This window comes from Neohortaea acidophila (genome assembly GCF_010093505.1).
Source record: "Neohortaea acidophila strain CBS 113389 unplaced genomic scaffold BDY17scaffold_4, whole genome shotgun sequence".
Classification (NCBI taxonomy): domain Eukaryota; kingdom Fungi; phylum Ascomycota; class Dothideomycetes; order Mycosphaerellales; family Teratosphaeriaceae; genus Neohortaea; species Neohortaea acidophila.
The window spans coordinates 857,962-884,415 of record NW_022985513.1 but is presented as its reverse complement, the minus strand read 5'-3'; the positions used below and the strand labels follow the sequence as shown (position 1 = coordinate 884,415).

The following is a 26,454-nucleotide window of genomic DNA, read 5'->3' as shown; positions in this document are numbered from 1 at the left end:
CGTCAGGTGCCGCCGACAGGACGAGTGGAGAGGAGTCGAGGAGTTTGAAACAGCTGACACCGCACAGACGACCGTCAAACCCCGTGGAGTCTGTTGCGGTGCAGGGCGGAAGCACAGAGAGAAGGGCGCATCCATGTGCCAAGTGCATCAGCAGCTTGCGTGGGAAAATCCGAATTGCCGTCTCCACGAAGTGGATCTCAATGCGATGTACCTACGTCTTTCAATGCGGCCAACGTGATCCTCCTGCAGGTGTGCTGTGGCCGCATGAGAAGTGAACGGTTGTCAGACCGCCGGATGCAGCCTTGTTTGCCTTGCAGAGGGGTGCATTTGCCTAGCCAAAGACCGGTGAGCGCCATCACCGCCGTGCAGATCGAGACCATCACCTAGTAAGCTACAGAAATTCAGTATCTGACTTCTCCCGGCGCACCTCATCATTGCTTCAGCTTACGGCTGATCGAATAAGCTGGCTGTCGTCTTCAAATGATTACTGGGGCTGCAGAGCAACGTTTTCCCCGGTGACGTGTAACTGCTCCACCCTTGACGTGTCCCCCAGCAAGCCAAGCCTTACAGGGTTCTGATTCAGCCCTATGGCATCCCTTGCGATCAATACACGCCAGGGATGATCCTCCATCTGACCAGCCTGCAATACTCCTCCCAATCCTTGCCATATTTTCGCCGACACTTCTCCTCATCTCTACGCTCGCGGTGCACCAGTAGCACGGCGAAGTAGATGAGGTAGAAGTAGGTGATGGGAATGGCATACCCCTTCATCCCCTCCGTGCTCACCAGCCTCATGCCGGGGTAGAGCACCGACGGCGTCAGCTTGTAGCCCGCCAGCAGCGTGGGAAGGCAGTACGCCCAAGACAGGATGAAGTCGCCGAGATAGTTGATATGGCGCGCGGTGCCCCACCAGCCGGATGTCAGCAGACGAGAGCCATTGGCGGTCTTGATGGAGCTCAAGTGCGAGACTTTCGGGTCGTGAGGGTTGTTGCGGAAGCGATTCTTCTCGTTGTTCGCCGAGCGGAAGATGTAGAAGCCGATGCCCGCGACGCCGAGGATGGCCAGGATGTACGTCGGGCCGAGAACGACGGGGTGCACGGAGAGGTATTTGGCTTGGAGGGAGTAGATGAAGGGCACCCAGACCAGATCGCCAAAGGCCAGCATGAAGCCGAAGCCGTCGTTAGTGATGTCCATGGTGGTCAGAATGGCCGACTCCATGTAGATGCCATCGAAGGTGTAGAGGGATTGAGCGACGGTCGTCATGACTGTGGAACGAGGTAAGCAGCTCTTCGTGGCAGATGTGAGAGGCGCATAAACATACTCATCGAGTCAGTGACATAGCCGTAGCTCTTGTACTGCTTGGCCATAAACGCCAGATCCAGCATGATCCACCCCAACATGCCCGGGCGGAGCTCCATGAAGGACTTGATGTCCACCTCACCAATCAGCGGTATCGTCACGCGCGGATTCATCTCTCGGCCAATGAAGAAGTCGTAGATCAGGTTTCCGCTGTGTCCACCAGCTGCAAGCTCTCGCTTCTCCTTGTTGTGCGGCTTGACGCTGAAGGACTTGACGTAGGAGTAGATGGCAAGAGCGTAGGAGATGAGAATGTTGCTGGTCAAGATCTGGATGTAGTTGCGGTTGATGAACGTCCAGACTGGGAAGTCTGGTCCACGGACCCAAGTGCCAGCTGCGCAGGCAATCATGATCACGACCGATGAAAAGAAGGCTGTGTTACTCTCGTCAGCACGCCGAAGGTCGAGCGAGAGTCGTGGGAACACACCATTGAATCGATACTTCAACTTCCCACCTGTCCGCAATTCCGTCCCCTCGACTTCATACGCCGGGAGCAGCGCCCACAAGGCCAGACTGAGAGCATACCACGCAAGCGTTCCCAAAGCGCCTTCCACATTCAGCAGACCCGTCAAGCCAGGCCAGCCGACTTCGCGCTTCAACGTATCGATTCCATGTTGCCAGCCAGATTTGTTGGACAACGGCGGGGCGGTGAACAGCTTCCTCGGCGAGCGGAGCGAAGGCGCCGGACAACCGGACACATCGTTGCAGACAAAGGCCAAGATGTAGCACAGAATCGGCAAGAAGATGACAAGGACGGTGACGAGCGGGCTGGGAAGTCTTGTCAGTACACGGAGATCGGAGCTGGATCAATTGGCATGCACTCACGGCCCTCCGAACTCGTAGCCATGCGGAGGCGGCTGCGCTTTCGTTTTGACCGCGTCTTTGACGACTTGCACCGTCTTCTCTGCTTTCTCTGCTGCTTGGGTGATTGCGGCGGTGGGCGAAGGCGGTTCGCTGGGCGGCGATCTTTTCTTCACACTCGGCGTGCGCGCGTGTTTGGGCGGCATGATGGCGGTTTTTCTTGAGTCGCAGGGCTGCCGCGATTGTTATACAAGCAATGCGACAAGGGAATGAGGTGAGGTTATCACATGGAGCAAAGAGCGCGCGAGCTTGTCTTTATAAAAATTCAGGGACGCGACCTGGTCGTACGACCGAGTAAACATCGATCGTATGACGCGGGCACTGTAAATTGCTGGAGGTCTGTGCTGCCCCGACTTGACACCTCAGGCATTCAAGATATTTCGACTTCATCAAATATCAAAAATGTCGAAGAGAATATAACCAACTGCACTGGCCACGAATACAACTAAGAAAACCAGAGGTACACGCTTGAGACATTTACCACGTCCAACTCCCGTCGCTATCTTCATTGCAAGGAACATCGCCATTGGACCTGCGACATTCCTTACCTAATCTCCTATCCGGTACGAATGAAGAGGTAGACACAGCCCCAAAATGAATATCAAAACCGTCACCCTCCTAGGCGCAGACGGCAAACTCGGCCCGGCAATCCTGCACGCCCTTCTAGCAGCAGACTTCACCGTCACAGTCCTCAAACGCACCTCCTCCAAATCCCCCGACAACACCTACCCCTCGCACGTAACCGTCCGCCGCGTCTCCGACGACTTCACCCTCGACACCCTGGTCCCCGTCCTGCAAGGCCAAGACGCAGTCGTCGTCACCATCAAAGGCACGCAAACAGGAGTGCAGACCAAGCTCGCGCGAGCCTGCGTGCAAGCGGGCGTGCGCCGCTTCATCCCTGCGGATTTCGGGAGTTGTGATTCCAGCAGCGCGTGGGCGCAGAGTCTCGTGCCGCTGTTTAAGCACAAGACGGAGCTGCGCGATGTGCTGATGCAGCTGGCGGACGAGAGCAAGGCGTTTTCCTGGACGAGTTTGGTGTGCGGGCACTTCTTCGACTGGAGTCCCGAGTTCTTGCACGTGTGGGTACGAGAGCGACGAGCGGAGACGATTGATGGTGGACACGCGAAATGGTCTGCCAGTACTTTGGCGCGCATCGGCGAGGCGACGGCGAGGATTTTGTTGAGGCCGGAGGAGACGGAGAATCGCGTGGTATACGTGCAGAGTTTCCTTGTTTCGCAGGTGGAGGTTGTCAGGGCGTATGAGCGGGCGACGGACTCTCAATGGGCCGTGAAGGATTTCGAGTCGAAGCGGTACGAGCGGGAAGAAAAGGCCAAGGCTGACGGAGGGGACCGCGAGGCGGTGGAGAATTTGGTGTGGTTGTTGGGCACGCTGGACGGGAATTGGGAGGAGAAAGACGGGTTCGCGATGAAGTTGCTCGGACTGGAAAACGAGAATCTCGACGCCGTGGTGCGAGGGGTGGTGGAGGAGCATGCATCGAAGTCTTGATTGAAGCTACATACGCAAAATCAGAGCATCTAAGCTACTTGACATTAAAAGTGTTCCAAATCCTTTCTTGCCCTTTTCCTTCCTCGTTCCTCTATGGAGCGCTGATGACGTTGAAGCCCTTGAGCGACTGGCACTTGACATTGCCGGGGGTGTGGTAGGCGACGTCGATCTTCAGGCCGTAGATGTTGGTCCAGATGGACGTGCCCTGGTTGAAGTATCCCGCGAGGGCAGTGGCATTGCCCTGCAGGCGTACGGGAGGGTAGGCACCCGACGAGACGGCGGTGTTGTACAGGCGGACGAGGCTATTGCAATTGTCACCATCGCTGAACGTGGGCTGGTTGGTGACGTTGTAGAAGCTGTGGAAGAGGCATGTTAGGTGGCGTTCATCAAGTCAAGGAAGGCAGGATAGCAAGCACTCACTAGTTGATGGTGTAGGGGAAGTTGGCAACCGGCACGTAACGGTAGGCAATGTTGGGGCTGCCCAGGTTGGTGTTGCTCTCGGTCCACGCGGCCTGGTCGATGCCGCGGCGGTTGGGCGGCAGAGCGAGGTTGGAGGTAGCATTCTCGTACTCGTAGGCGTTGCAAGACGCAAAGTAGCCGCCGGTGGCGCTCTTGTAGCCGAGCTTCTTCAGGCCGCTGAGGGCGCTGCCGGCGGCGTCGGAGACGATGACGGCGCTGCTGTAGGTGAAGGCGGAGTAGCCATCGCCCAAGCGGTCCACGAAGGGGAACATGACTTGGGCGCGCTGTCGGACAAATGTGTCAGTGGGTAAGGTCGGGAGGTGCAGCGCGAAGGGGTACACTCACGTTGAAGTCGGCGCCGCTGCCGGCAGATTTGCCCTTGTGGTAGATGTCGTGGAACTGCTCAATCTGGACCATGGCCGGGTAGTTGCCCGCGCCGAGGTTGGGCAGCCATTGCTGGATCTGCTTGGTGAGGATCTGGTACTTGGCGGGGATCAGGTTGCGGGCCTGGGCCATAGGGATGGGAATGATGCCGATGGTGCCGTTGAGGGTGCCGGTGGACTGCTTGAGGTACTGCTTGGCGATGGGGTTGGACTGCTGCTGCACGATCGGGTCGCAGTGGCCCTGAATCTGAGCAGAGGCCAGGGGTGCCAGCAGGGCGAGGGCGGCGAGAAGGGTCTTGAAGGAAGGCATGGCGAATGAAGAGATGTAATGAGTGACTTGGTGAGTGGCAAAGAACGACTGGAAGGAGAAGAACGACGCGTGTAGTGTGGACGATGACAGGTCTCGAGCGCGCAGGTAGGGGAAGTAGGTAGATATAGCTGCAGGTGGACGTGACTTGCCTTCCTACCGTTTGCCTCCCCGGCGCACGGGGGGCCCTATATGACAGCCAACGTTTTATTAGGCGCTAGCCTTCTGCAGGCGCCCATCACCATCGAGACCGGTCGGAGAGATTCATTGCCCAGGCGTTGTTGGGCGAAGTTGGCGAAAGGGTTGCCGGGTGGAAATTGGATGTTCGCGTTTGCGGGCGCCGCCAGTCCCGTTTCGGCTAAACCACCATGCTGCTCTCCGATGGTCCGTGCGGACGCGCGAGTCTCGCTCCCCTCGCATGCTGGGGAGATAGGGGGATGGCGTGCCACCTCAGCTCTCCCGGCCATTTCGGTGGTGGAAATGGGCGCCGCCACTCCACTACTGTTAAATAACCACCTCTCTCGTGCCACCAGCCGCCCCCTAGCCCTTGCGTGCGACGCGGCATAAGCGAAATGGACAAAGACATCCTGCCCAAGTACACGCTCTTTGATGAGCGTGTCGCGCGCCGCCCCAAGGCTCCCTCCCTCCGGAGGATCCTGAAATTGTCCCTACTGGCCGGCTTGGTGTGGGCGTTATGGACGAGCCACTCGTCTAAATCTACTCCGCGGACAATCCTCTCATCTGACCGTCTGCGCGCCGACTACGCCACGTGCGCCAAGTTGAGACACAAGCCACAAGACCCCAGTGGCCCCCGTGAGCGTAACGCTCGCTACCTCGACGGCCACAAGCCATATCTCATCCGCAATGCCTCAGTTTGGACGGGTGAGCCGAACGCTCATCACGGCGTCTCCGATGGCGAGCGCCGAGAGCAGCCTGCTTACTCATGGATCCACGCGGACGTCCTGCTACACCATGGATTGATCAAACGAGTAGAAGCCGACATCGCCGCGGCCGATCTGCCTGATGACTACGTCGTCTATCAGGCCCACGGCCGTCCGCTGACGAGCGGCATCGTGGATATGCATTCCCACGTCGGTGTGAGCTCCATGTTTGAAGGCTCCTCGGACGACAATGAGCTGTCCAATGACATTACCCCGTTCGTGCGCTCCATCGATGGTTTCAATCCCCTCGAGGAGCACATCCAGATAGTCAAGTCTGGTGGAGTGACTACTTCTCTCATCCTGCCGGGTTCCGGCAACAACATGGGCGGCGAGGCATACGTCGTCAAGCATGCGGTAGGCAAGGCTGATGGCCGTTCCGAGATCAGTGCTGAAGACATGCTCGCCGACCCAGAAAAATTGCTTCGCTACATGAAAATGGCCTGCGGAGAAAACGCAAAAAGAGTGTATGGCAAGGTTGGCCGCGACTTTGGGCCCTTCTCGAGACTCGGCGAGGCATGGTACTTCAGGCACGCATTTGAGCAAGCCTCCGCCCTCGTAGCCGCACAAGACGACTGGTGCAACGCCGCAGACCGTCTCGGAGCGCACAAAATGTCCGGATACCTCCCTCAAGATCTGAAATGGGAGAGTCTTGGCGCTCTTCTCCGTGGCCAAGTGCTGCTCAACACCCATTGCTACACCATTCCCGACCTGGAATCCTTCGTCGGATACACAAACGAGTTTAACTTCTCCGTGAGAGCATTCCATCACGCCCACATGACTTATCTCGTCCCAGAGATCCTCAAACGAGCATATGGTGACCGCCCTCCTGCCTCGGCCCTCTTCGCCGATCAAATGTACTACAAAGCCGAGTCGTACGTAGCCTCCGAGCAGGCAGGTAAGATCTTGTGGGAGAACGGCCTCACTCCCGTCTACGTGTCCGACAACCCGGTGCTGAACGCACAGCACGTCGTATTCGAAGCCGCAAAAGCGTACAAAAATGGCCTTCCGTACCACGTCGCCCTCGCTGGCGTCACGAGCGCTTCTGCTGACATCCTTGGCTTGGGCGAGCGAATTGGCAAAGTGAAGGCAGGCTTCGATGCTGATATTGTGGTTTGGGATTCCGACCCCTTGTCTGTCGGAGCTGCCCCTGTACAAATCTGGATTGACGGCACGCCTCAGTATGAGCACCCTGTAGAGCTGAAAAAAGCACTCCACGGACCGATTGAGCATCAGAGCTACCTGGCCTCGATCAAAGAAGAAGTGTCTGAGCGGTCCGAGGTCATTTTCTCCGGCATCACCAAGATTCTGTCCTCAACTCACGATGCGACCTTGTCCGAGCACACCCATGGCAACGTCATTGTCAAGGATGGCGCAATCTCATGCCTGGGCGAGTGCGAGAACGAGCTCGCCGCAGCTCAAGAGCGTGGAGCGCTCGTCGTTACTCTTGAGAACGGTCACATCGCCCCGTCGCTGACTACATTCGGATCTTCCCTGGGCCTGGTCGAGATTGCCGGCGAATCAGTGACACAAGATGGCTCCAACGGCGATGAAAACTTCAGCCGTGCCGTCGACGGACTGGCCTTTGATGCGAAGGAACTACACGCAGCCTTCTCTCACGGCGTCACCAAGGCAATCACCGCGCCACTGTACAAATTTGGCGGTTTCTACGGTGTGAGTGCGGGTTTTGCTACCGGCGCACTGCACGCGCAAGAAAAGGGAGCCGTGTGGAAGGACGAGGTGGCATTGCACTACGCCCTCGCCAAATCTACCGCCTCACCATCGTTGTCCAGCGCAATCGGTGCACTCAAAGCGAAACTCATCCAAGCCATCAACGCCAACGAAACCGACTCCTCCACTCGCCCCGAGCAGCGCTATCTGAAAAAGGTAGTCCAGGACAAAATGGCTCTAGTCATCCAAACCGACAGCGCAGACCAGATCGCCTCGCTTCTCCGCCTCAAAGCAGAAGTCGAAGCCGAGATCGCAGCCAGCACCACCGTCGACATCGTCCCGCACCTCCGCATGATCATCCAAGGCGGCGCCGAATCCCACCTTCTCGCCGCGGAGCTCGCCAAAGCAAACGTAGCCGTCATCCTCTCGCCCCTGCTTGCCTCTCGTGGAAGCTGGGACCAGCGACGCGCTCTGACCGGCGCTCCGCTGACCAACGGCACAGCGATCGACGTCCTTCACGCCGCCGGAGTGAAAGTAGCCATCGGGACAGATGAGCAGCTCCCCACGAGGGACTTGTATCTCTCCGCCGGCATTGCGCACGCGAACAGCAACGGCAAAATCAGCGAGACCGAAGCGTTGGCTTTCGTGTCCTCTAACATCTATGACATCTTGGGCTTGAAGAAGATTCACAGCGATGCCATTCTGCAGGAATTCACCGTGTTCGAGGGCAACCCGTTGGAGATTGATGGGCAGATCCGAGCGATTGCTGACGGGAGGGGAAAGGTCAGCGTGCGCTTGTGAGGCACGTCGACAATCACACTCGTTTGATACAGAAACGAACATTTGACGTTCCAGATGCATGGATACAAGATAGGTAGCTATGCCAAAAGAATAGATGTCTACATCACATGACCTTCGTTCCATTCATAATCCCACCGAGCTCCACTCGACAACTCGCACAATACTCCGCAAACCCGGCGCCCAACTGTCGCTCCAGACTAATCTCCTCGCCAGCACCGCCGTCGCCGTCCTCTTTCGCTCCCGCCGTAGATCGCAGCATCTGCTCGACCTGCACGCACCTCCGCTCTTCCCCCCGCACCCACTCTTCCCACTCGGACAGCACAATGTCCTTCTCCACGCGATTGACCACTCTCAACGCCACGAGCAAGTCATGTCTATACCTCGCCAACGAGTTTCTCGAGCGCTGGAGGCGAGCGCCGACAGAGCCGGAAGAAGGCATAGAAGACAGTAATTGATCGCCGAAAGTGCTTCTGCAAGTCTTCGCCGTCGTCGTCATGGTGAGAGGCGCTTCGAACGAAGAGCCCGACACAAACTCCGCCGCCCAGGTCTCGTTCTGCATAGAGGGAGCAGTAGGCGCGACCAGATCGTCGATGTCGGCGAGGTAAATCGACTTGCCGAGCGTCATGTCCGGCCGCACGCCTAGGCGCGCCATGTACCGCGCCGCGCTGCGCTCGTGCGATTCCAGCATGCCGGTGTGATAACCGTGCCAGAGATGGGACAAGCATGAGATGAGGAAAACAGTGACAAGGAGGGTGTGCGCTGTGCACAGCCGCACCGCGCCTTTCCCGATCCCCAGCAAGCTTTCGAAGACGAGACTCAGGCCTTGCAGTGTGCTGACCATGAGATCGCTGGTGACGAGTTTCGTCAAGCTCACGCGCTGCAAGCGGCCGGAGGAAATAGCGGTGCCTGCGACGGCGGGAATTGCGTCGGCATTCAGCTGCGGTACGGAATTTGCCTGCCCAACGTTGCCGAAGATATCAATGGCTTTGTTCGTTTTGCTGTGGTTTCCCAGCTTCGCGACTTGGTCCATGACGACGTTTGTCAGGTCAAGCGCGTCGGCTTCGAGAGTGTTAAGGGCTTGTTTTTCAATCAGGCGCTTGAAGTACGGGACCGACGGGCTGCGGTACCAGCTGATTTGCTGGTAGATGGCGAGCTTGGAGCGGGATTTGGCAATGTGCGTGATGACCAGCTTGGTGGTGAGGTGGAATCTGTCAGAGTAGGGGAGGCGCCACGGAACGCGATTGTTGGTGACGAGATAGCAGAGATGGTCGTTGAGGATGTCGACGGTCTGTGTATCCTGCAGAGGCGAGGTCAAGCTGGTGAAGCGGCGCTGCCAGTGGTCGCCGGCATTTTTCGCCCACGGCGTTTGCACGACCTTGTCCCCCCAGCGGTTGCAATAGAGCAATTGGAACACGGCACTCTTGTCGCCGAAGATGACGTGGAAGAGTGCTTTGGCGCTGACGGTGAATTCGCGCGCGATGCTGGCTTGCATACCTGTCGGCGCATACGCCACGGGGTGTCGAGGCAGTTGGAACTTTTGCACCTCTCGTCCAGTTCGGGCCGTCTCGCCATGCAAGCTACCGTCGATGCGGAGGCTGGCTTTGATATTACGCTCTCGATGGTAGCGAGCACTGTTCTCATCACCGCCGACGGCGCTACTCTCGGGGTCGTAGGTCAGGTCTTCCCAGCTGTCCGCGCTGGAGCTGCGCTCGTGCTTTTCCGACTCCATCTTGATGAGCGTTTTAATCACTTCCTCCAAGGAGTCTGGGGCATCCGAGTTCGCATTCTGCACCAGGTAATTGAGACGCCGTTGAAGCAGGCGGAGCGAGTCCAAGAACACTTTCACAGTGATTCGCTTGCGACCCTCCAGTTTGCTTGCCTCCTTGAGATGCAGATACAAGAAATCGCAGTCTTTCCCCGGCGCGGATGTGACTTCGTTGATGGAGGCCAAGCTGACTCCCGTGATCAAAACAAGGCCCAAGTGATGGCTGTAAAAGTAGATTTCCTTGGTCGTGACATAGACGCGCCCGGGAAATTCCTGTTGTTCATTGGGGTTCCATGTCGCACGGAAGACGAGCACAATCTTCTCCGAGCGCGGCACCGAAGGGAACAAGATCTTGAACTGTGCGTGCTGAGCCTTGAGTGCGAGAGGGTAGTAATTGGGGTACTCTTCCGCCCCGGCAAGGGAATGTCGAACAAGCTGGCCGGGCAGATTTGTGTCCGTCGAGGCAGTAACACTGACCGTCTTGCGATGTCCCATGGGAGTAGGCTCGGTGGCAGGGTGGACCACATGTGGAGGCTTCTCCCCCGTCATCTCGCCCGTGCCATCCATGACCCCGACATCGTCGATAGAGGTGGGTACCGGGCGAGCAGGCGTCGGCGGACGAGCTTCGGTACTTTGGGATACCGGCTTGGGCACATCATCACCCAGTCGGTTCACATAGCCCCAGTTACTACTGCCCCATAAGTTCGCCATAATACCCCCCGGCATACCACTCCCATCTGCTCTGCCGCCGAGACTCACATTGCGCTCCCCACTCACGATCACAGCCGTGTGACTGAGATTCGTGGGTGCCGGGGGGTTAGCCAGAGAGTTGGGCGCAAGCGTACTCAGCGTTAGAGTGACCTTTCTTCTCTGCGCAGCTCCAGCAGCAGCTTGGCCCTCTCCCGCCGCACCCACAGGCGGTGGCGCAGCAGGAGCAATTGGTAGGGCATGATGGCTCGACGATATCAAGCTTGCAATTCCTCCCGCGGGCGGAGGCATCTGAGGTAATTGTGAGCCGTTGGCAGGTCGCTTGTGCAAGTCAAACTTTTGCATGAGGCGGTCTCTGGTGCTTTCTGCATCGATGCTGACGACTCGCCGGGCGGCACCGGGGTCCATGCTCGCACGCTGCTGAATCCCAAGACCTGTTGGCTCTGGCGCACCACCAAGCAAACCCCCAAATCCGTCTTCACTGCGGTGCTCCGAGTCAGAAATTTTGGCGGCAGCGAATTCGGGCGCGATCGGTTGAGTGATGGCAAACGCCGGGTCAACACCTGCTGAATGCGCAGACATATCGGTGCTCGCGGGATCCTCCAAGGCCTTTCGTTTCGCGAATTCAAAGGCCGTGATCCAGTCCGATAGCTCGGCCTGCGTCTCAGCTTGCAGGAGAATGCTCGTGTCTTTCGTCTTGACCTCGAAGCAGAATCGTCTTTCCTCCTGAAAAGCCGGCCGGATTCCACACAGCAACACACCGGTCTTCTCGCTCTCTTCCACGCCACCAGACTTTGTTCCTTGCACGAGCCAACCAAAGATCCCGTTCTTGACGAAGAACCACCTCCGCACCCAGATCGTCTTTGTCGGCTTGCCAACTAGTGTCTTGAGGAACAACCAGCCCTGCTTCTCGCCACGCTCACTTCCCGCTGTCTTCGCGGGCGTCGTGGCCGCAGCATACGGCAGAGAAGCCAGTTCGTAATCGTGCAATTCTCGACTCGGCTTCGTCAGATCCAACGCACTGTCCTCAATCTGCTTCTTCGCCGCCAGCAGTTCTCTCGTGAACGCACGCTCCGAATTCTCCATCTCCCTACTCCACCCCCGTACCCGGTCCATCTCCGCGCTCAACTTGGTAAACGTCGCCGCGCTCGCGTCCCTCCCGTTCTTCATGTCCCTGAATTGCTCCGCAAAAACCTTCACAATCACCTGATCCAGCGTCGCACGCAGCTGCGGCGCCGCAACGCAGAAATCCATGCTTGCTTTGACGTACGCCTTGCGCGCCTCGTGCAGCTGAAACGCATCTTCTCGCAGCGAACTCGCCTCTTTCGTCTTATTCTGCCCCAAGTAGCGCGCGAGCACGGCGTCGAAGTACTTCTGCGCCGACTCCAAGCTCCTCCTCGTCATGTTGAAGCTCCGCAGATCCGAAGACAGAAATGCCCGGATGGGCTCGACAACGGTACTCTCGTACTTCTTGCACGAGCGGAAGGTCTGGTTCCAAAACTCCCTCGCGCCCTCGCCATATCTCCTGACCGCTAGGAGAGTGTAGTCATGGTCCAGCACCGCCTCGCTGATGTGTGCGGGCGGAGCGCTATGGGTGAGGAAGGAGTTGACCGTGGACTCGAGGTTGCCAATGTCCGCGACGAGTTTGGAGGCCGCGCGAACGTAGCCGTCGAGCCATCGTTCGATGATGTCGACCTGTTCTTCGAAATGGAGGGAGGAGGCGCGGAAGGTGGGCGAGTCGAGCGCGGCTTCTTTGAGGCCGACGGGGATGAGGTTCAGCGGTTGTTCCACGGGTCTGGCAGACGTTGGTGGCCGTGCATCAGCCATGGTGATGCGATTTCATGTGTACAACATGTGGGCTGTGTATGTACAACGATGGACGATCGAATCGGCAATGGAGAGCGATGTATGCAGATTCAAGGGTTGGCGTGTTTGATGACGATGTTGGTAAATTACAGCTTGAGAACGGAGAATTTGTGGGTGCCTCAGGCTTCGAAACATCGGCCTCGATGAAACGACTTGGACGAACGGATATAGAATCGAGAAAAAGCCTTGCATTGAAACGCTATTCCTTTTCCTTAAACTAGCTACTCTCGATAGTCGCCGCAGGCGAGTACCCGCACGAATGTTGTGTCTGCGAACAGATGGAAGCCCGGGGATGGCTTGCAGGAGGGACTGCATGAACAGCACGTAGCCGTCATTATATCACCCCGGGGCAGCAGTGGTGGACCACTAGGCTCCGAGCGCCGGGAAGGCGTTGGAGTCGGTGGCATTGAAGCCGCCGCGCGGAGCGCCTCTATCGCCCCGGCTGCCGCCTCGGAACTCGCCACGGTCACCACGGTCACCGCGGCCGCCACGTCCTCCCCTGCCACCACGGAACTCTCCCCTACCTTCACCACGGCCTTCACCGCGGCCACGCCCTCCGCGTCCTCCACCTCTGCCTCCGCGGCCGCCACGGTCGCCCGGGTCGGGCGCGGCGTAGTACTGTCCATCAATGGTGAGCGTGTCCTTCTTCTGCTGGTTGGCCTTCTCGCGTTGCTTCTTCCCTCCCGATCCGACGATGAAGTTCTCCTCTTCGGGGTTGCGAGAGAATGCGCTGCCTTGCGGGCCCTTTTGCTTGGAGCCTTCGTTGGCCTGGCGGATGGCAAGGCTCGTCTCGCCAAGAGCGCGGCGCTTCTCAGCTTGCTCCTTGAGGTACTCGGTGTAAGACTTGGTCTTGTCCTCCGGCTCGGCTGCGGCCGCATCCTCTGCATCAACGACTTCGCCTGGGGCACCGGGGCCGTTGCTGAAGGCTGGGTCGCCAGCTCCAGTGTCGGGAGTGAAGCCGGGCTCGTCGTTGGTTTCTGCCTTTGCGATGGCCTCGCCGGCTTTCTCATCGTTCCACTCAGCATTGCCGTCATTTCCACCCCATCCTGCAGCAGCTTGCTTCTCGTTGTCGCTGCGGTGACGTTAGTCCAGGCCAGAAGTATCGTGAGCCGCACGTGACACTTACGCAATGCCAGTATGGCTGGCGCGATCATCGCGGTTTGCACGCGTGAAGCGGCCAGAGTAGCCTCGACCTCCACGTCCTGCACCACGCTCGCCGCGGGGACGACCTTCGCCACGTCCTAGACGGGTGTTAGCAGTGGGCAATGTGGTCACACGATGCACAAGACCAAACATACCACGAGTGCCCCTAGCATGGCGATCGTCACGAAGACCGTCCACGGGTTGCTCGATGCGTTCGTTCAGCGGGACAACTACCGCACAGCCTCGTCAGCAATATTCTCCAATAGTGTACACAAGCGTCTCTTCATCGCCCCAAAAGTGACATACCATCTTGTCCTCGGCCACGACGCGCAGCACCACCTCTTGGTCTGTCTCCTCCGGCAGCTGGGGTTTCGGCGGCAGCATTGCGCTTGCCAGAGCGGGCGACCGGCCTGTCGGCGACCTGAGTAGGAGGGTCCGGGGCTCTGTCCGGGTCCTGCTCAGGGTCGTTGCCTGAAGTAAAGGTCAGTCCTTTCGTCCCCCACTCGCAGTCCATTCAAGCTCGAGGAGCGCATACCCAGGAGGTCGTAAAGGTTCTGTAGACGAAGCAGAGTCAGCCAGGGTTTAGGAAGTCGCACACGAGAAACAAGCTCCAATGCATCACTCGTAGCACCCGTTCCGCAGGGGGAAGGAGGGGAAGCTGACCTTGCTTGCAATTCCACTCATTGTCGCGGTTATCACGAGCTCCTCTGACCCATCATTGAGCGGCGGAAGATTTGGGGAAGGACGTTGGGGGTGGATGAACACACGCACACTCACGATCGTCGGCTTGCGAAGCGTGGATTGAGCGAAATCCGTGTTTGTTCGTGCCAAGAACGGCAGCTGCCGCCCATTCGCCCTTTCGCTTTGTGCAACGTCGGGCAACGTCTGCCGGCCCGCCTTGACGGTATTGACATGAAGAGTGCTGGCGATACCGATACATTTGTGACATGGACCGTTGTTTCATCGTCTGAACGATTGATTGAGTATTAGAACTAGACTGTAAGGTACTCTCTCCCGGCGCTCGAGCATGCAGAAATACCCAGAACGTTCATCGCAGATGCCTTTCATAGCCACCAATGCCATGAGAACCAACCCTGTCAACGCCATCGCTAAAAGCAAGAAGCATCGTGCCCAGCTTTTCTCCCGTCGCCGCTATGCAAATCTCGTCTCGTGGGAACCGTGTTGATATTAGCCATTAAACACCTCGCATCCTCCTAGAACAAAGTGAACAAGACATGCTCAACGCTGTGGCGCCTGCTCAAAAGAATAAGAAGTGGGGTAATGCATGCTTGCGCTCAAACCAAAGGGATCAGCGTCAAGCATGGGGTCGTTCGGATCGATCATCTCCTCCATGGTGGGGATCTGGCCATCAAGTGGGTGGCCATGTCCTGTGGCCTGCATTTGCTGCTGTTGTTGCGTGGTCATCTGCTGTTGGTCTGGAGGCATGCTCATGCCATGGGGAAAGTAGTCTCCAGGCTGGGGTGCTTGCTGGTCGTAGGACTGCGGGTAGCGTCCTTGCAAGCGACTCTGAGCGGGGTTGGAGAGATCCTCGGGATCGGAAGGGTCGAGCATGGACCGAGATTGTTGAGCATCGTATTCTTGCTCTGTACACAAGCAGTCAGTCAAACGGGGTGAAGGAGACGTGCAGAGGCATCACGGGAGGCTTACCGAGACGATTCATGTGTTTGTGAAAGGGATCAGCATACAGTTGCTGCGATGTCGGCTGCTCACCGCCTGGGTTCACCAGGCCGGCACTCATGGGTGTGCCGATACTTTGACGACTGCCGGTCGACATGCTCGAGTGCACACTTTGGGTACTGTGGAAGTGCGGTGGTGCGCCAGGCCGCTGAAGGCTTGGAGAGAGCTGCAAGAACTGCGACTGCGGCTGTGCGACGCGAGGGAACGCTGGAAGTTGCTGTTGCTGCGGCTGACCGAGCCCAGCTGATGTGGGAGGGGTGCCTACACCTGCCTGCATGACCATGGGCGATTTGACAGACATGGCTGAGGGGGAGGAGGCATGCGATGATGGTGTCGGACGAGCGGGAGAACCACGCTGGACGGCAGAGTCAGAGGTGGACGATCCCGGAGCCAGTTTTGGCAAGAATTGTCCTGAGCGACGAGCATGCTGTCGTTGCATAGCCGTGCGTTGTAGTTGAGGCTGCGCAGGAATCTGAGGAATGTTTGCTCCGGGATGCTGGAAACTCAGCGTTGGGCTGCCGGTTTTCAACGCCAATTCGGCCTGGACATCGATGCCTATGATGAAGAGGTTAGAAGCAATACCAAACGTGGTGACAGTTTAGACTGCGCACCTTTTTCCAACAAGATTCTTTCGAGCAAAGAATTCTTGTATCGCAGCATCAGGCACTCATCGGCAGCGGTCCGGTGGCTTTGTTGGAGGGTGGTGAGAGTGTCTTCATTCTGCTTAATGGTAGCCTCAAGCTGCTTGATGTACTCGGTTCGCCGTTCTCGAAATGCAGCCTGGGCTTGTCGATTCCGTTGCTTGCGTTCCTCTGAAGTGGCGTAAATCTGGACACACGGTCAGTAGGTGTACGGGGAAGACGGTGAATACTCGCAGCAGGCAACGCACCGGCTTTCGCCCGCCCTTCCTTTTCTGCGGTTGCACGGGTTCCTGAGACGCTTCTGCGCCGGCCTCGGGCTCAGGCGAGGAGTCGATGCTGCTGGGCGTGTTCTCGCCGGCAGGATCGAGCTTGGTGTCGGCAGCCATGTCCTCTGCCCCAGGCCTGCTGTGGTCCATCGATCTGCAGGAACCCGGAGCGTGTGGCGACCCAAAACAGTTAGATCGGGAGAGAGGGCAGGCTAGAGGGCCAGTGACGGGCGGGACCGAGATGGGCAGGACGGCAGCTCATACGAAGGCGTGGAGGGTTGATAGGGAAGGGCAGAGGATGATAGGCTTAGCACACCATACAAAGGGAAGAGAGGAAAAGGTGAGGTAAAAGGTTGGCTAATCGAAACACGCAACCGCAACGCGGGCCCAGAGTTGGGGTCATGCGGGCAAACACACCGTGGCAGCATGAAAATTTCTCTAGTCGTATCCGGCGCAGCCAGAGTGGCCACGCTAGACATGCGGGCAAGGCAAGGCAGCCGTGTGCTTAAAGACCCGGCGCCCGTGACTGCTTTGACTGGCTTGTCCTTAGCTGTTTGACTTGCCAGTCTAGTCCTTGTATGTTCCATGTTTTTTCCTTTGCGCCAAACGCTGCGCAACGAAGCAGCGCAGCGAAGCCATCAGCCGCCGTGCCGAGATCACGAGTCTCGCACCACGTGTCAGGCTGACCGCTCCTGCTGGCCCCCTCACCGCCAAAAAAGAACCGGCTGGCCCTGCCTAAACCGTTAGCCTTCTCCGCACTTTCCCTTCTTGGCCCCTGCTTGTCCCTGGACTTCTCCGCGGGCGGCGCCTTCCGAAACTACGGCAGGTGCGCAACAACGTCGTGTCTCGACTCGTTATGTGATGATGCATTCATCCGAAGCAGTCCTGAGAGCCTCCGTCAGCATCACCATGCTACTATCCTCATCGGACAGTGCACAGTAGACATCGATGATCCAACCACAGCAAGGAACCTGCAGACCAAATCCAGGTAGGCGGTCACGACATGAAGGGTCTCCTTCCATTGTTTCCTTCCTGCTCTATCTTATTGCAGTAGCGTCAGTGTTGTCTTCGCTAGCATCGTACTTTCCATTGCAAAGATTGCGGAGACGCGATACGGCCGATCGCACTCCTATTCTACCGCCATTCCGCTCTCGACCTCGAGTTCATCGTGACCAAAGTCAGCACGTGAGACAAATCGACATCATGAAGGGATGGACAAGCGCAAACCCCCGTATACCATCTCGAGACCGCAGTTGCTACAGCCCCCTTTGTCGGTCAGTCAAATACCACCACCACCACCGCCGCCGCCCCCTCCTCCTCCGCAATCCGCCGCGCCACCGTCAAACACTGGACCGCGCCCGTTGTCAGATATCCGTGAACTTAGCGAGCCCAGTCTCATCGACTCAGCCGCCCGGCGCCGCACAGAACATAGGGCGGAGCGCAACTCCAGCAATGCAAACACGACGTCTGTAAGGCGCGCGGAATCGTTGAAGAGGGTCGGCGCAGGCAAGCACGTACACGCGACAAACATACCAGAGCTTCCGCCTGCGCCACTGCTCCCCGGCGATGCATCCTCATCTTATTCCAGCACGCCAGAGCAATCCAGCTTCTACACTGTTCCTTACTCCAGCGTCCCCCGGCGCTCCTCGTCTCAAACCCACTCCCAGCGACCAACGAAAGCTCATGCCCGGAAGCCATCCATCCGCGTCGTCGAGCCAACCGTCGGCCTCAATCTCGAGGGCTTCACCATCCCTAACCATGGCCAGAGTCACTCGCCCGTGAAGCAAGTTGCGCAGGGCTTGGACGCCGTGCAGTCCGACGGCGCAAGACGGATTCCGTCGCGAACCTACATCCGCGCGCCGCCGCCCGCGGACATCCTGGAGTTTCCATCCTACCGACATCCCCGGGTCAAGCTAGAGCTGCAAGTCTCGGCGCCATTGTTTGTTGGTGGGGGAAGTATTGAGGGCTCTGTGAAGATCGCCGTTGACGAACACGAACGCACGCGCGCTCGACGCACCCTCGCGATTGGAGCAATCTCTCTCGATTTGCTCGGATTCGAGGACATGTCTGGTGGTCGACGGGCGACGTTCCTCGCCATCGGCACGGATTTGGTCGATGTCAGCCACCCTCCCCCGGCAAACATGATCGAGCCTCCCAACCTTCTAGCCACTGAGAATGAGAGATTCTGGGCCTTAACACCTTCCACCTCAACATTGCCATTCATCATCAGTCTGCCCCTCGATACCGGCCCGCCGCCGTTCTATTCCAAGCACGCCAGCATTCGCTTCCTCCTCGCCGTGACTGCCCTCATCAACGACGCCGGCAAGCACTACCGCGTACGGATGTCACAAGACGTGAATGTGCTCGCCACATACGACCCGGAGAAGGCGCTAGGCTCGTTGCCCAGTCCGTCGACGGCAACAGACGAAGTGCTGTTCCCTCGCTTCGGCAGATGCGAAACGCTCCGGATCACCGCCGGCCTGCACCGGCAAGTGTGGGTCAGCGGGAGCAGCATATTCGTCGATGTGCATGTCGCCAATCGAACGCACAAAGCCGTCAAGCGACTGGAGATGAATCTTGAGCGTGACATTCTGTGTTACAAGCACGCTCCAGCTGGCACGAGCCAGAAGTCCGCCAGCCAAGCTCGGATATTCGAGAGCAATGAGCAGACGATGATTACTCGATCGTGTTTGAAACCCGGCCAGCAAGGATGGAACGGTGTCGAAGCGCATTCCTCCCACACGCGAACGTGCGAACTGGAGCTGCCCCGCGGGCACGCCACAGTGCGATGCGGCAAGTATCTCGAGGTGCGCTTCTTCCTCAACATCACTGCGTCCTTGTCAAACACCAAGCTCGTGTCGGTGCAGTTGCCCATTATTCTCATCCACATGAACTCGCTTGATGTTCTGCCCAACTCCGTGGCCCAAGTGGCCGCCGCAATTGAGGAAAAGTGGGCACAAGGGGAGCATTGTCGTATGCGATCGAAGCAACACGAGGCACTGCATACCCGACAGCGCTCTACTTCTTCTCCCGCGGCGATGGCGGAGTTGAGGAGACGGCCATCGTATTCGCAAGGACGGGCGTTCGCTGCTCCAAGGCTGCAGTCGAGGCATCGACAATGGGCGGTGCAGGACGATATCGAGGATATGCGGCGCGTGATCGATTCGTCGTCGCGTAAATTTGGATCTCCAATGCTTGGAGCTGCGATCAAGAAAGTAGGAAGCAGCGTCAGCATAGGAGCGGTCAATCTGGGCGTCAAAATTGGCGATGCGGCTGCGGAGCGTTACCGCACGCCGCCTGCATCGGCGCATCGAGTCGGCCAGGCTCAGGGCACTGACTTGAGGGGAACTCGAATGGGCTCCAGAGATGCGCTGTCCCGCATACAGAGCCTCGACTCCTTGTACAAGAAGAGGGGCAAAAGCGATGTGAAGGCGAGGGGTGACGCGGTCGATCAGAACACCAGACCGCGCTACCACTTCACCGTGGTGCAAGACCGCATGGACCCGCACAGCCTGGGCCTTACTTCGACCGGCAGGCGACCATCCGCCTCCAACGGACACACCGAAGATTCCATCTCACGCCCCGCCACCGGCCTCGGGTTTCGAGACAAATTCGATCGGAAGAGGTTCGATTTCAAGGGTATCAGGACGAAAGGCAGCGGGAATTTGAGTGAGACGAGCGGGAACGGACGGGAACAGGGCAAGTGGAGGGATTGGGAGCACGAGGGTTGGATATGAGTCGTTACATCGAGACGGAAAGTTGACTGTCGGAGGCTTGGGTTCCGAGGGGGTTCTGGAGAGCCGTGGGATGCTCGGGATCGCCGTCCTGACATGCGAGTCTAAGACGCGTGCTGCGCACGCGACACGAGGAACGATGCCAGACCGTGCACTACTTCAGTATAGTTGTAGCGAGCCGGCGTGTAGTGCCGGTCCTAAAACTTGGCCGGCAGCTCCTTGCGGGGCCTCGCCGTCAAACTGCCGAATGTGTCAAAATCGCCGGGAGGCGCAGCAATTGACGAATCTTCAGGGCTGTAATGGGATGGTGCCCGCACGTATGTCTCTATAGATGTGGCCGAAGATGGCAGGTCCTTGAGCTATTGGGTGGGTGAATAGGCAGGAGGCTTGTAAGTAGGGCTATGCCCCGCGGATGATCGGCAGCACGTGGGGAAGCTACAGTAGGTAGTGACGTACCTGTAACCACGGCAGAGCCTCGAAGCGGCAAAGATTCAGTAAGCCAACGTCAAAGGCCAACACATTGCGCCGTGCAACAAATGCTGAGGGATTCGTGGTAAGCCGCCCGCACCAAGCTCTAAGCAGGCCCCGCCGGGGCAATAATGCCGTGTAAATTCCCCTTCCAGGCCCGAAAGTACCGAGTCTAACCCAAACTGTGTATATTAACAGCGATTACTTCACCCCACGCCGAGGCCCAAAAGGGAAAGATTATGGAATCGCCGGGATTGCCTGCGTTGGTCACCGCACCTCACTCCCCCAACTTCCTCCCCGGGCACTGCGGCAGCACATCCCGATCAGTGCTAACCATTCGGCCTAAGTGGTTCGCTTTCCCACCATGTGTCATCAATGGAGACCAGACCAACATGCAGCGCGCGTCTCGGTAGGTGAATAACGCTCTCGCGAAGTTTTTTTTGCCTGTCCCCTCTCCCTAACTCGTGCAATACTTCGTACAATACTTCGGGGCTTCTTCTGCCCGATTTGGGGCTCCCAGTTGCACGGCCTCAAAGATGATATTCAGATCGTGTGGTGTTGTTGGTGGATGATCGGACAATGATCACTATCCTACCCGGCTCGAACAAACGTTTCCCAAACGCCATCGAGCGGTATGGAATTCTTCCGATTCCTCTTCGGCGCCGATATAAGTACCCAGCGACGATCCGAGGCAGCATAGCGCCGAAAAGGCCCCTACTTCGTCGATTTCGGAGGCGCTCCCTCCCCGTCCACCTGCCGACACTCACCATTGTTTGTTGAGTGATCATCGACATCTCAGTCTTTTCCTCACGATCCGCTGCCCTTGTGCCACCTGGCTCATGCACGCCCGTTGCCACGCCACGGATTCCAGTACGTGCCCGCGCGCCCTTCTCTTTTCCTCAAGCGCGACACCCGCTTAACCCGGCCTGAATAGGCAAGAATAGACTACTCCATTACGCACTCGGGAGAAACAACAACAACGCTGTTGGACACGCTGAATCATATATAGCACGTCGGCATGCCACCAAAAGACCCTCAGGCGCCCGCCGCTCCCAAGCTGACTCGGTCGCGCAACGGATGTGTCGAATGCCGCCGACTCCATCGCCGCTGCGACGAGGAGAAGCCGTCATGCGCCAACTGTCGCGATGCGGGCAAGGTGTGCTCCTACCAGAAACCACTCTCCTGGGGCGGGCGGCCATTCAACCGTTCAACGTTCCGCCACGCGCTGGGAGGGGGAGTGGTCGAGATTCCCATTGCGGATTCCGAAGACGATACGAGTAAGCAACAGTAATCAAGATTTGTCGGGTGGCGATTGGGCTAACATAAAAACTAACCACCTTAGCACATCGACGATCCTTTGTCTACGGACAAGCAGAGAGTTCCAGCAGCGCAGCGAGACGTGCGAGCTCCATCAAGATCGAGCCGGAATTGCGCACCATGGGCCCCCTCCCGATCATTGAGCCACACGAGAGCTCGCGAAGCTCACCGGCTGGCGATTTGAGCATACCCGCCGCGGCATGGCTGCCCTGGTTGTCACAGCACCACCGCGCCCTCTTCCAACACTTCATCGACCACACCGTGACCATTTTCACGGGGGATGCGGCGGTACAGCAAGAAATTCGAGCGGCCATTGTGCCCATGGCCATCGACACAAATCACGGCTTCTCCCTCGTAGCCGCCATTCTGAGCCTGGCGTCAACACATCGCATGAATCTTGGAGCGCACCGCGATGCCACCGAAGTTGCATATTGGCGCGACATGAGCGTCGGACACCTGCGACGGCCGACGGTGCAGGAGGATGAGTCGACGCAGAATGTCTTTGCCGGGACGGCGCTGATGCTGGCCATCCGCGACGTCATTTCGGACGGGGAGAAGCGCTCGACGTGGAGGGTGCACCTTCAGGGTGCGCTGTCGGTGTTTGCAACCGACATTGAGCTCCAAAGCATGACCGACACGAGCACACGCGGCATTCTGAAGAGGCTGGCCCGCTCGCTGCAGATCCGCAGTCCACTAGCCACCCCCGGAACGCTGCCCAGTCCCGAGGACGACAAGGGCAAGTCGGCGGAGATGAATGTGGAAGTGCTCGGGCTGCCGCGCCAGCTGTCCGGCGTGCTCAAGCACATCCGCGCGCTCCGGCTGGAGAAGAATGCGCTGCAAAACATCGAGAGCAACTCCGGAAGCGACAACATGCAACGACTCTGGAGCGCACTCCGCGCGCAATGCCTGGAAGTCATTGTGCAGCTGAAGAACTTTAGCGAAAGCGTCACGGCCGCGAGCACGCCGCCCACCAGCCATCGGAGTCCGGACCGCGACAGACTCTACTCCTACGTCGCCCTCTTGCAAGTCTACTCGGGCGTGATGGACCTGACGATCCACGATTCCGGTCTGCGCACCACGCTCGAGACGGCGGTGAGTACGCTCCGCGGATACAGCTTCGATGAGGGGAGTACCCGATGCGATCCGGACCTTGTCTTTGTTCTCTTCAGCATTGGCTGCCTGGTGCGGTCGGGCGAGGACAGGGCTCTGGTGTCTTCCATGCTGGTGCGGATCACAAAGGAGCACGGCAAAGCTAATGCGAATCTGGCGCGCCTGTTCTTGGAAGAGCTGTGGACGAGAGTGGATTTGCAGAATCAATTGGTCAAACAATCGGATGTTGATTCGCTGATGAGTGAGTCCTGGCCCGGCATCTCCTTATACCATTAATGTACTGACACTTTACGCACAGCCGAGAAGGACTGGGACCTTTCTCTCTGGTAAGAGAAAGAAGGGAAAGCACAGAGACGGTGGAGAGGTATGGATATACCGAGCACAACAGATAGGTGCTACAGCTGTCGAATGGGTCTTCGAGCCCGTCCGCAAAACCCAGCATGGTCGTGATATCGACGTTGCATTGCATGCCGGACTTCGCCCGACGATGGGCGCGAAGAGCATGGAGCGAAGCATTATCGCATGGCATGGAATCACCATCATCAAATAGCATTTGGATGGTCGCCACCAGGGCAGACCTTTGGAATCACACTCGTTGTCACAGTGTGGCGAAGATGTCTATACCACTGGAAGTCATGTTTGCCACTCTCGACCTCTCACAGCATTGGGCTGGAATGCGGCAGCCTTTCCATGCTCCGCCCGCGGGGTCTCGATTCGCTTCGACCTCCTCCAGCCCGCGCATTACCCCGCATATGAGTTCGGAGCACGCAACAAGTCGATCTTCCAATCCTCCACCTTCACCTCCCGACTCATCGTTCAAACAGTCTATTTGCCCAAGAAGATAGGAGATTGCTCGACTTCAGGAGCCGAAATGTCAGTGAAGAAACTCACAAGGTAAGCCTGCCCGCACTTTACATTCCATTTCGCTAGTACAAGTCTAACAGCTCTGCCTTCGCCGCACAGCTCCCAAGAGCTCGAAGACGCCTCCAAGTCCGGCGTGTCCGTGATTTGGATCTACGATTCCGACGGAGCGAACGTGGGCTTCGGCAAGAAGTACGAGATGTACGTTCGCGTCCTTCAAGTTCCCAACTGGATCTCGAAGTCCGCGCTCGCGCCGGGCCATACTCTCCGGAGCATTGGATACGAAGGAGCATGTCAGATACTGACAGGGCTACAGCGTCGCAACCGACAACTCCGGCGCAACGTTCTACAAGGCTGGGCACGAGGATGTGAAGGACGCGATTAAATCGCAGGGCTTGGATGTCGATTGGATTTTCGTGTTCAAGGATGGACAGAAGGTTGGGGACCATCGTGAGGACCACAATTCTGTCGATGCGCTGGTGAAGAAGCATTTGTGAGGGAGCTTGAGATGGCTGGGTCGACGAGCAGATGTGTCGATTTACTTTCGTATTGATGTCGAGATCGAAGTTCGTAGCCAGTGCAGCAGTACAGAATGCTGGGACAGCCATTGCAACCCTAACCCTAACCCGCCCATTTTCTACAAAACTTACCTGACCTTCAAAACCACACATCTCACTCTTCGACTCCGTACACCCACACAAACCCTCCACTCCTCCCACAGCAACACATAAAAAATGGTCAGTGTCAATCCCCTCACCCCCTCCCTCAAACCTCAAAACCCCCACTAACCCCCCATCCCACTCCACAGGCCGACAAGCTCCGCACGCAACAACAGCTCGAATCGCTGCAGAACAAATTCGTCGGCACAGGCCACGCCGACACCACCAAGCACGAGTGGACGTCGAACATCGCGCGCGACTCGTACTCCAGCTACCAAGGACATGCGTCGCTGCTGCACTACATGAGCATCGGGATGGGGCAGTCGGTGGAGCGGACGCGGATGCATTGTATGGAGGGGATGGTGTTGCCTGTGGGGCCGCCGCCGGCGGCGGTGGATGATTGAGGTTGATGGGGGGAGGGATTATTGATGGAATTGAGATGTGGATAAGGCTTTGAAGGGAGGGAGACCTGCTGCGCCCTGGAGGTGGACATGGCTGAAAGGCTTCGGAAAACCGCACTTTGCGCGCGTTGGCTGAGAGGCTCTGACATACGTCTGGCGACCGCTTCGGTCCAAGGGCAAGGATGGAAGACGAAAGGATTGCAGAGTGGTGGAGGCAGAGAAAGAAGCTTGATATGCATGCTCTGGCGGAGGGAGGCCGCAAGCAGAGCTGCACCGCGTGACTGCTAAGATCGGGCGTGGAAGGGGCCTCGAGTGACGGAGTCGTCCGTTATCTACCCAGTGCGATCATGCGCATACTGTGAAACGTGAAACCCATGAACACTTTGGTGCCGGCTCAATCCACTCTCCCATGCTCCATCCCCTTGACAGCCATGCCCTGCCAGATCAAAGCGGTCGCGAGTGTCAGTGAAATTAGCAACGCCGTGCTGCCATGGCGGAGATGGCGTGGAGCGAATTTCATCGTTTATCGTATTCGATTCGAATGCTGCATCCGTCTGTCATCGGCTCATCCCTGCCGTCGCAGCCTCGAAGCCTTGTCGAATCATTTCCTCCACCACGGCGGGGACAAGGATATCCTTGCGGAAGCGCTCTTCTTGCAGCAGTTGGAGAGCGCGAAGAGTCGGGCCGGGGTATCTATGATCTGCGGTCAGACTGAGGATGAGATGGCAGGGTTTGCGGACAGACATACTGCAGATACTTCAGGTACTGCGGCTCTTGAAAGTACTGGAGATATGCGAGGTATGCAATGAACTCTTCACTCTCCAGCATCTTTTGGCTGGCGAGGTACTGGAGGTAGAGCGGGTTGCTGAGACATTGCACGAACTAGATCGCTCGTGATTAGGCGGTGTCTAGATACTGTGGATGCAGCGGCGCGGTCTACATACCTCGAGCTCAATCTCAAAGCGAGTGTAGCCAGCATAAAAGTCTGCATCGCGGGCTTTCGCCGTGGCCGCTGGCTCGTCGGTGGCCATGGCGGCCATGGTGTGTGTCGAGATGTTGCACGTGGATGTGGTGGTGGTGTGATGTGGCCCGGCCGTGCAGCCGCAGCCGATCTGGGCGTGTAAGCTAAAACACGCGGTCCACTCCGATCACTTTAGTTAAAGGACCCTTGCTCCACCCTCTCCATGCGGCCAGTCGGGGGGCGTTGCGGAAAGGATGGCGAGACTGCGCAGCTGCCAAGCAGACACCCGATCGGTCTCGACTTTGCCTTCGCGTGCCTCGTCGGGGGCTTTGCATGTGTCAACGGGACACAATGTCAATCAGCGTGCTTCTCGTGCCATGTCTCGCAAGCCCGCGGAAGGAATCGAACACCAAGGGAAGAGGCGAGCAAGTAGAAGCGAGGCGAGCGATCGGCGCAATCGGAGTGTTTCTGGAGAAGGGGGAGAATGAGGCTCGACAGGGGGAGGCGAAGCTAGCGACGGTCGGGCGCGGGCGTCGTTCGGCAAAGACAGAGGGGGGGCTTGGCTCTATATTTA

At 57.9% G+C, this 26,454-nt stretch overlaps 11 protein-coding genes across 11 annotated transcripts; 5 read left to right on the top strand and 6 right to left on the bottom strand.

Moving 5' to 3' along the window:
• Positions 1–603: 603 nt before the first annotated feature.
• On the bottom strand, positions 604–2,363 carry BDY17DRAFT_248416 (Delta(14)-sterol reductase; the record flags this gene model as incomplete). Its single annotated transcript, XM_033730908.1, has 4 exons — positions 604–1,265; positions 1,322–1,729; positions 1,784–2,124; positions 2,182–2,363. The coding sequence occupies 4 exons, from the start codon at positions 2,361–2,363 to the stop codon at positions 604–606; spliced, it is 1,593 nt and encodes a 530-aa protein (XP_033590798.1).
• A 259-nt stretch (positions 2,364–2,622) lies between these two features.
• BDY17DRAFT_295240 (uncharacterized protein) lies at positions 2,623–3,768 on the top strand. The gene has a single exon (XM_033733267.1). It carries the CDS (start codon positions 2,812–2,814, stop codon positions 3,721–3,723), a length of 912 nt encoding a protein of 303 aa, XP_033590797.1. The 5' UTR covers positions 2,623–2,811; the 3' UTR covers positions 3,724–3,768.
• Positions 3,769–3,814: 46 nt separating this feature from the next.
• BDY17DRAFT_309512 (uncharacterized protein) lies at positions 3,815–4,875 on the bottom strand (the record flags this gene model as incomplete). The annotated part of the gene is made up of 3 exons (XM_033735339.1): positions 3,815–4,079; positions 4,144–4,466; positions 4,528–4,875. 3 exons carry the CDS (start codon positions 4,873–4,875, stop codon positions 3,815–3,817), a joined length of 936 nt encoding a protein of 311 aa, XP_033590796.1.
• Positions 4,876–5,303: 428 nt separating this feature from the next.
• Positions 5,304–8,375, top strand: BDY17DRAFT_295238 (uncharacterized protein). Its single transcript, XM_033733266.1, has one exon. The coding sequence runs from the start codon at positions 5,445–5,447 to the stop codon at positions 8,280–8,282; it is 2,838 nt and encodes a 945-aa protein (XP_033590795.1). The 5' UTR covers positions 5,304–5,444; the 3' UTR covers positions 8,283–8,375.
• On the bottom strand, positions 8,376–12,677 carry BDY17DRAFT_295237 (uncharacterized protein). Its single transcript, XM_033733265.1, has one exon. The coding sequence runs from the start codon at positions 12,580–12,582 to the stop codon at positions 8,386–8,388; it is 4,197 nt and encodes a 1,398-aa protein (XP_033590794.1). The 5' UTR covers positions 12,583–12,677; the 3' UTR covers positions 8,376–8,385.
• Positions 12,678–12,789: 112 nt separating this feature from the next.
• Positions 12,790–14,553, bottom strand: BDY17DRAFT_295234 (uncharacterized protein). Its single transcript, XM_033733264.1, has 6 exons — positions 14,428–14,553; positions 14,300–14,318; positions 14,071–14,235; positions 13,920–13,994; positions 13,748–13,862; positions 12,790–13,693 (listed from the first exon to the last, which is right to left on the bottom strand). The coding sequence occupies exons 1-6, from the start codon at positions 14,446–14,448 to the stop codon at positions 12,988–12,990; spliced, it is 1,101 nt and encodes a 366-aa protein (XP_033590793.1). The 5' UTR covers positions 14,449–14,553; the 3' UTR covers positions 12,790–12,987.
• Positions 14,554–14,722: 169 nt separating this feature from the next.
• On the bottom strand, positions 14,723–16,754 carry BDY17DRAFT_295230 (uncharacterized protein). The gene is made up of 4 exons (XM_033733263.1): positions 16,352–16,754; positions 16,074–16,290; positions 15,433–16,017; positions 14,723–15,368 (listed from the first exon to the last, which is right to left on the bottom strand). The coding sequence occupies exons 1-4, from the start codon at positions 16,517–16,519 to the stop codon at positions 15,004–15,006; spliced, it is 1,335 nt and encodes a 444-aa protein (XP_033590792.1). The 5' UTR covers positions 16,520–16,754; the 3' UTR covers positions 14,723–15,003.
• Positions 16,755–17,580: 826 nt separating this feature from the next.
• On the top strand, positions 17,581–20,603 carry BDY17DRAFT_278742 (uncharacterized protein; the record flags this gene model as incomplete). Its single annotated transcript, XM_033732020.1, has 2 exons — positions 17,581–18,861; positions 18,973–20,603. 2 exons carry the CDS (start codon positions 17,581–17,583, stop codon positions 20,104–20,106), a joined length of 2,415 nt encoding a protein of 804 aa, XP_033590791.1. The 3' UTR covers positions 20,107–20,603.
• Positions 20,604–21,438: 835 nt separating this feature from the next.
• On the top strand, positions 21,439–23,424 carry BDY17DRAFT_124038 (fungal-specific transcription factor domain-containing protein). The gene is made up of 4 exons (XM_033729340.1): positions 21,439–21,441; positions 21,506–21,848; positions 21,914–23,239; positions 23,297–23,424. The coding sequence occupies exons 2-4, from the start codon at positions 21,590–21,592 to the stop codon at positions 23,326–23,328; spliced, it is 1,617 nt and encodes a 538-aa protein (XP_033590790.1). The 5' UTR covers positions 21,439–21,441; positions 21,506–21,589; the 3' UTR covers positions 23,329–23,424.
• Positions 23,425–23,869: 445 nt separating this feature from the next.
• BDY17DRAFT_323088 (splicing factor 3B subunit 10-domain-containing protein) lies at positions 23,870–24,922 on the top strand (the record flags this gene model as incomplete). The annotated part of the gene is made up of 4 exons (XM_033736944.1): positions 23,870–23,892; positions 23,962–24,060; positions 24,176–24,338; positions 24,668–24,922. The coding sequence occupies 4 exons, from the start codon at positions 23,870–23,872 to the stop codon at positions 24,920–24,922; spliced, it is 540 nt and encodes a 179-aa protein (XP_033590789.1).
• Positions 24,923–25,105: 183 nt separating this feature from the next.
• On the bottom strand, positions 25,106–26,256 carry BDY17DRAFT_123922 (SOH1-domain-containing protein). The gene is made up of 3 exons (XM_033729339.1): positions 25,864–26,256; positions 25,668–25,801; positions 25,106–25,612 (listed from the first exon to the last, which is right to left on the bottom strand). The coding sequence occupies exons 1-3, from the start codon at positions 25,957–25,959 to the stop codon at positions 25,477–25,479; spliced, it is 366 nt and encodes a 121-aa protein (XP_033590788.1). The 5' UTR covers positions 25,960–26,256; the 3' UTR covers positions 25,106–25,476.
• Between the last annotated feature and the right edge of the window lie 198 nt (positions 26,257–26,454).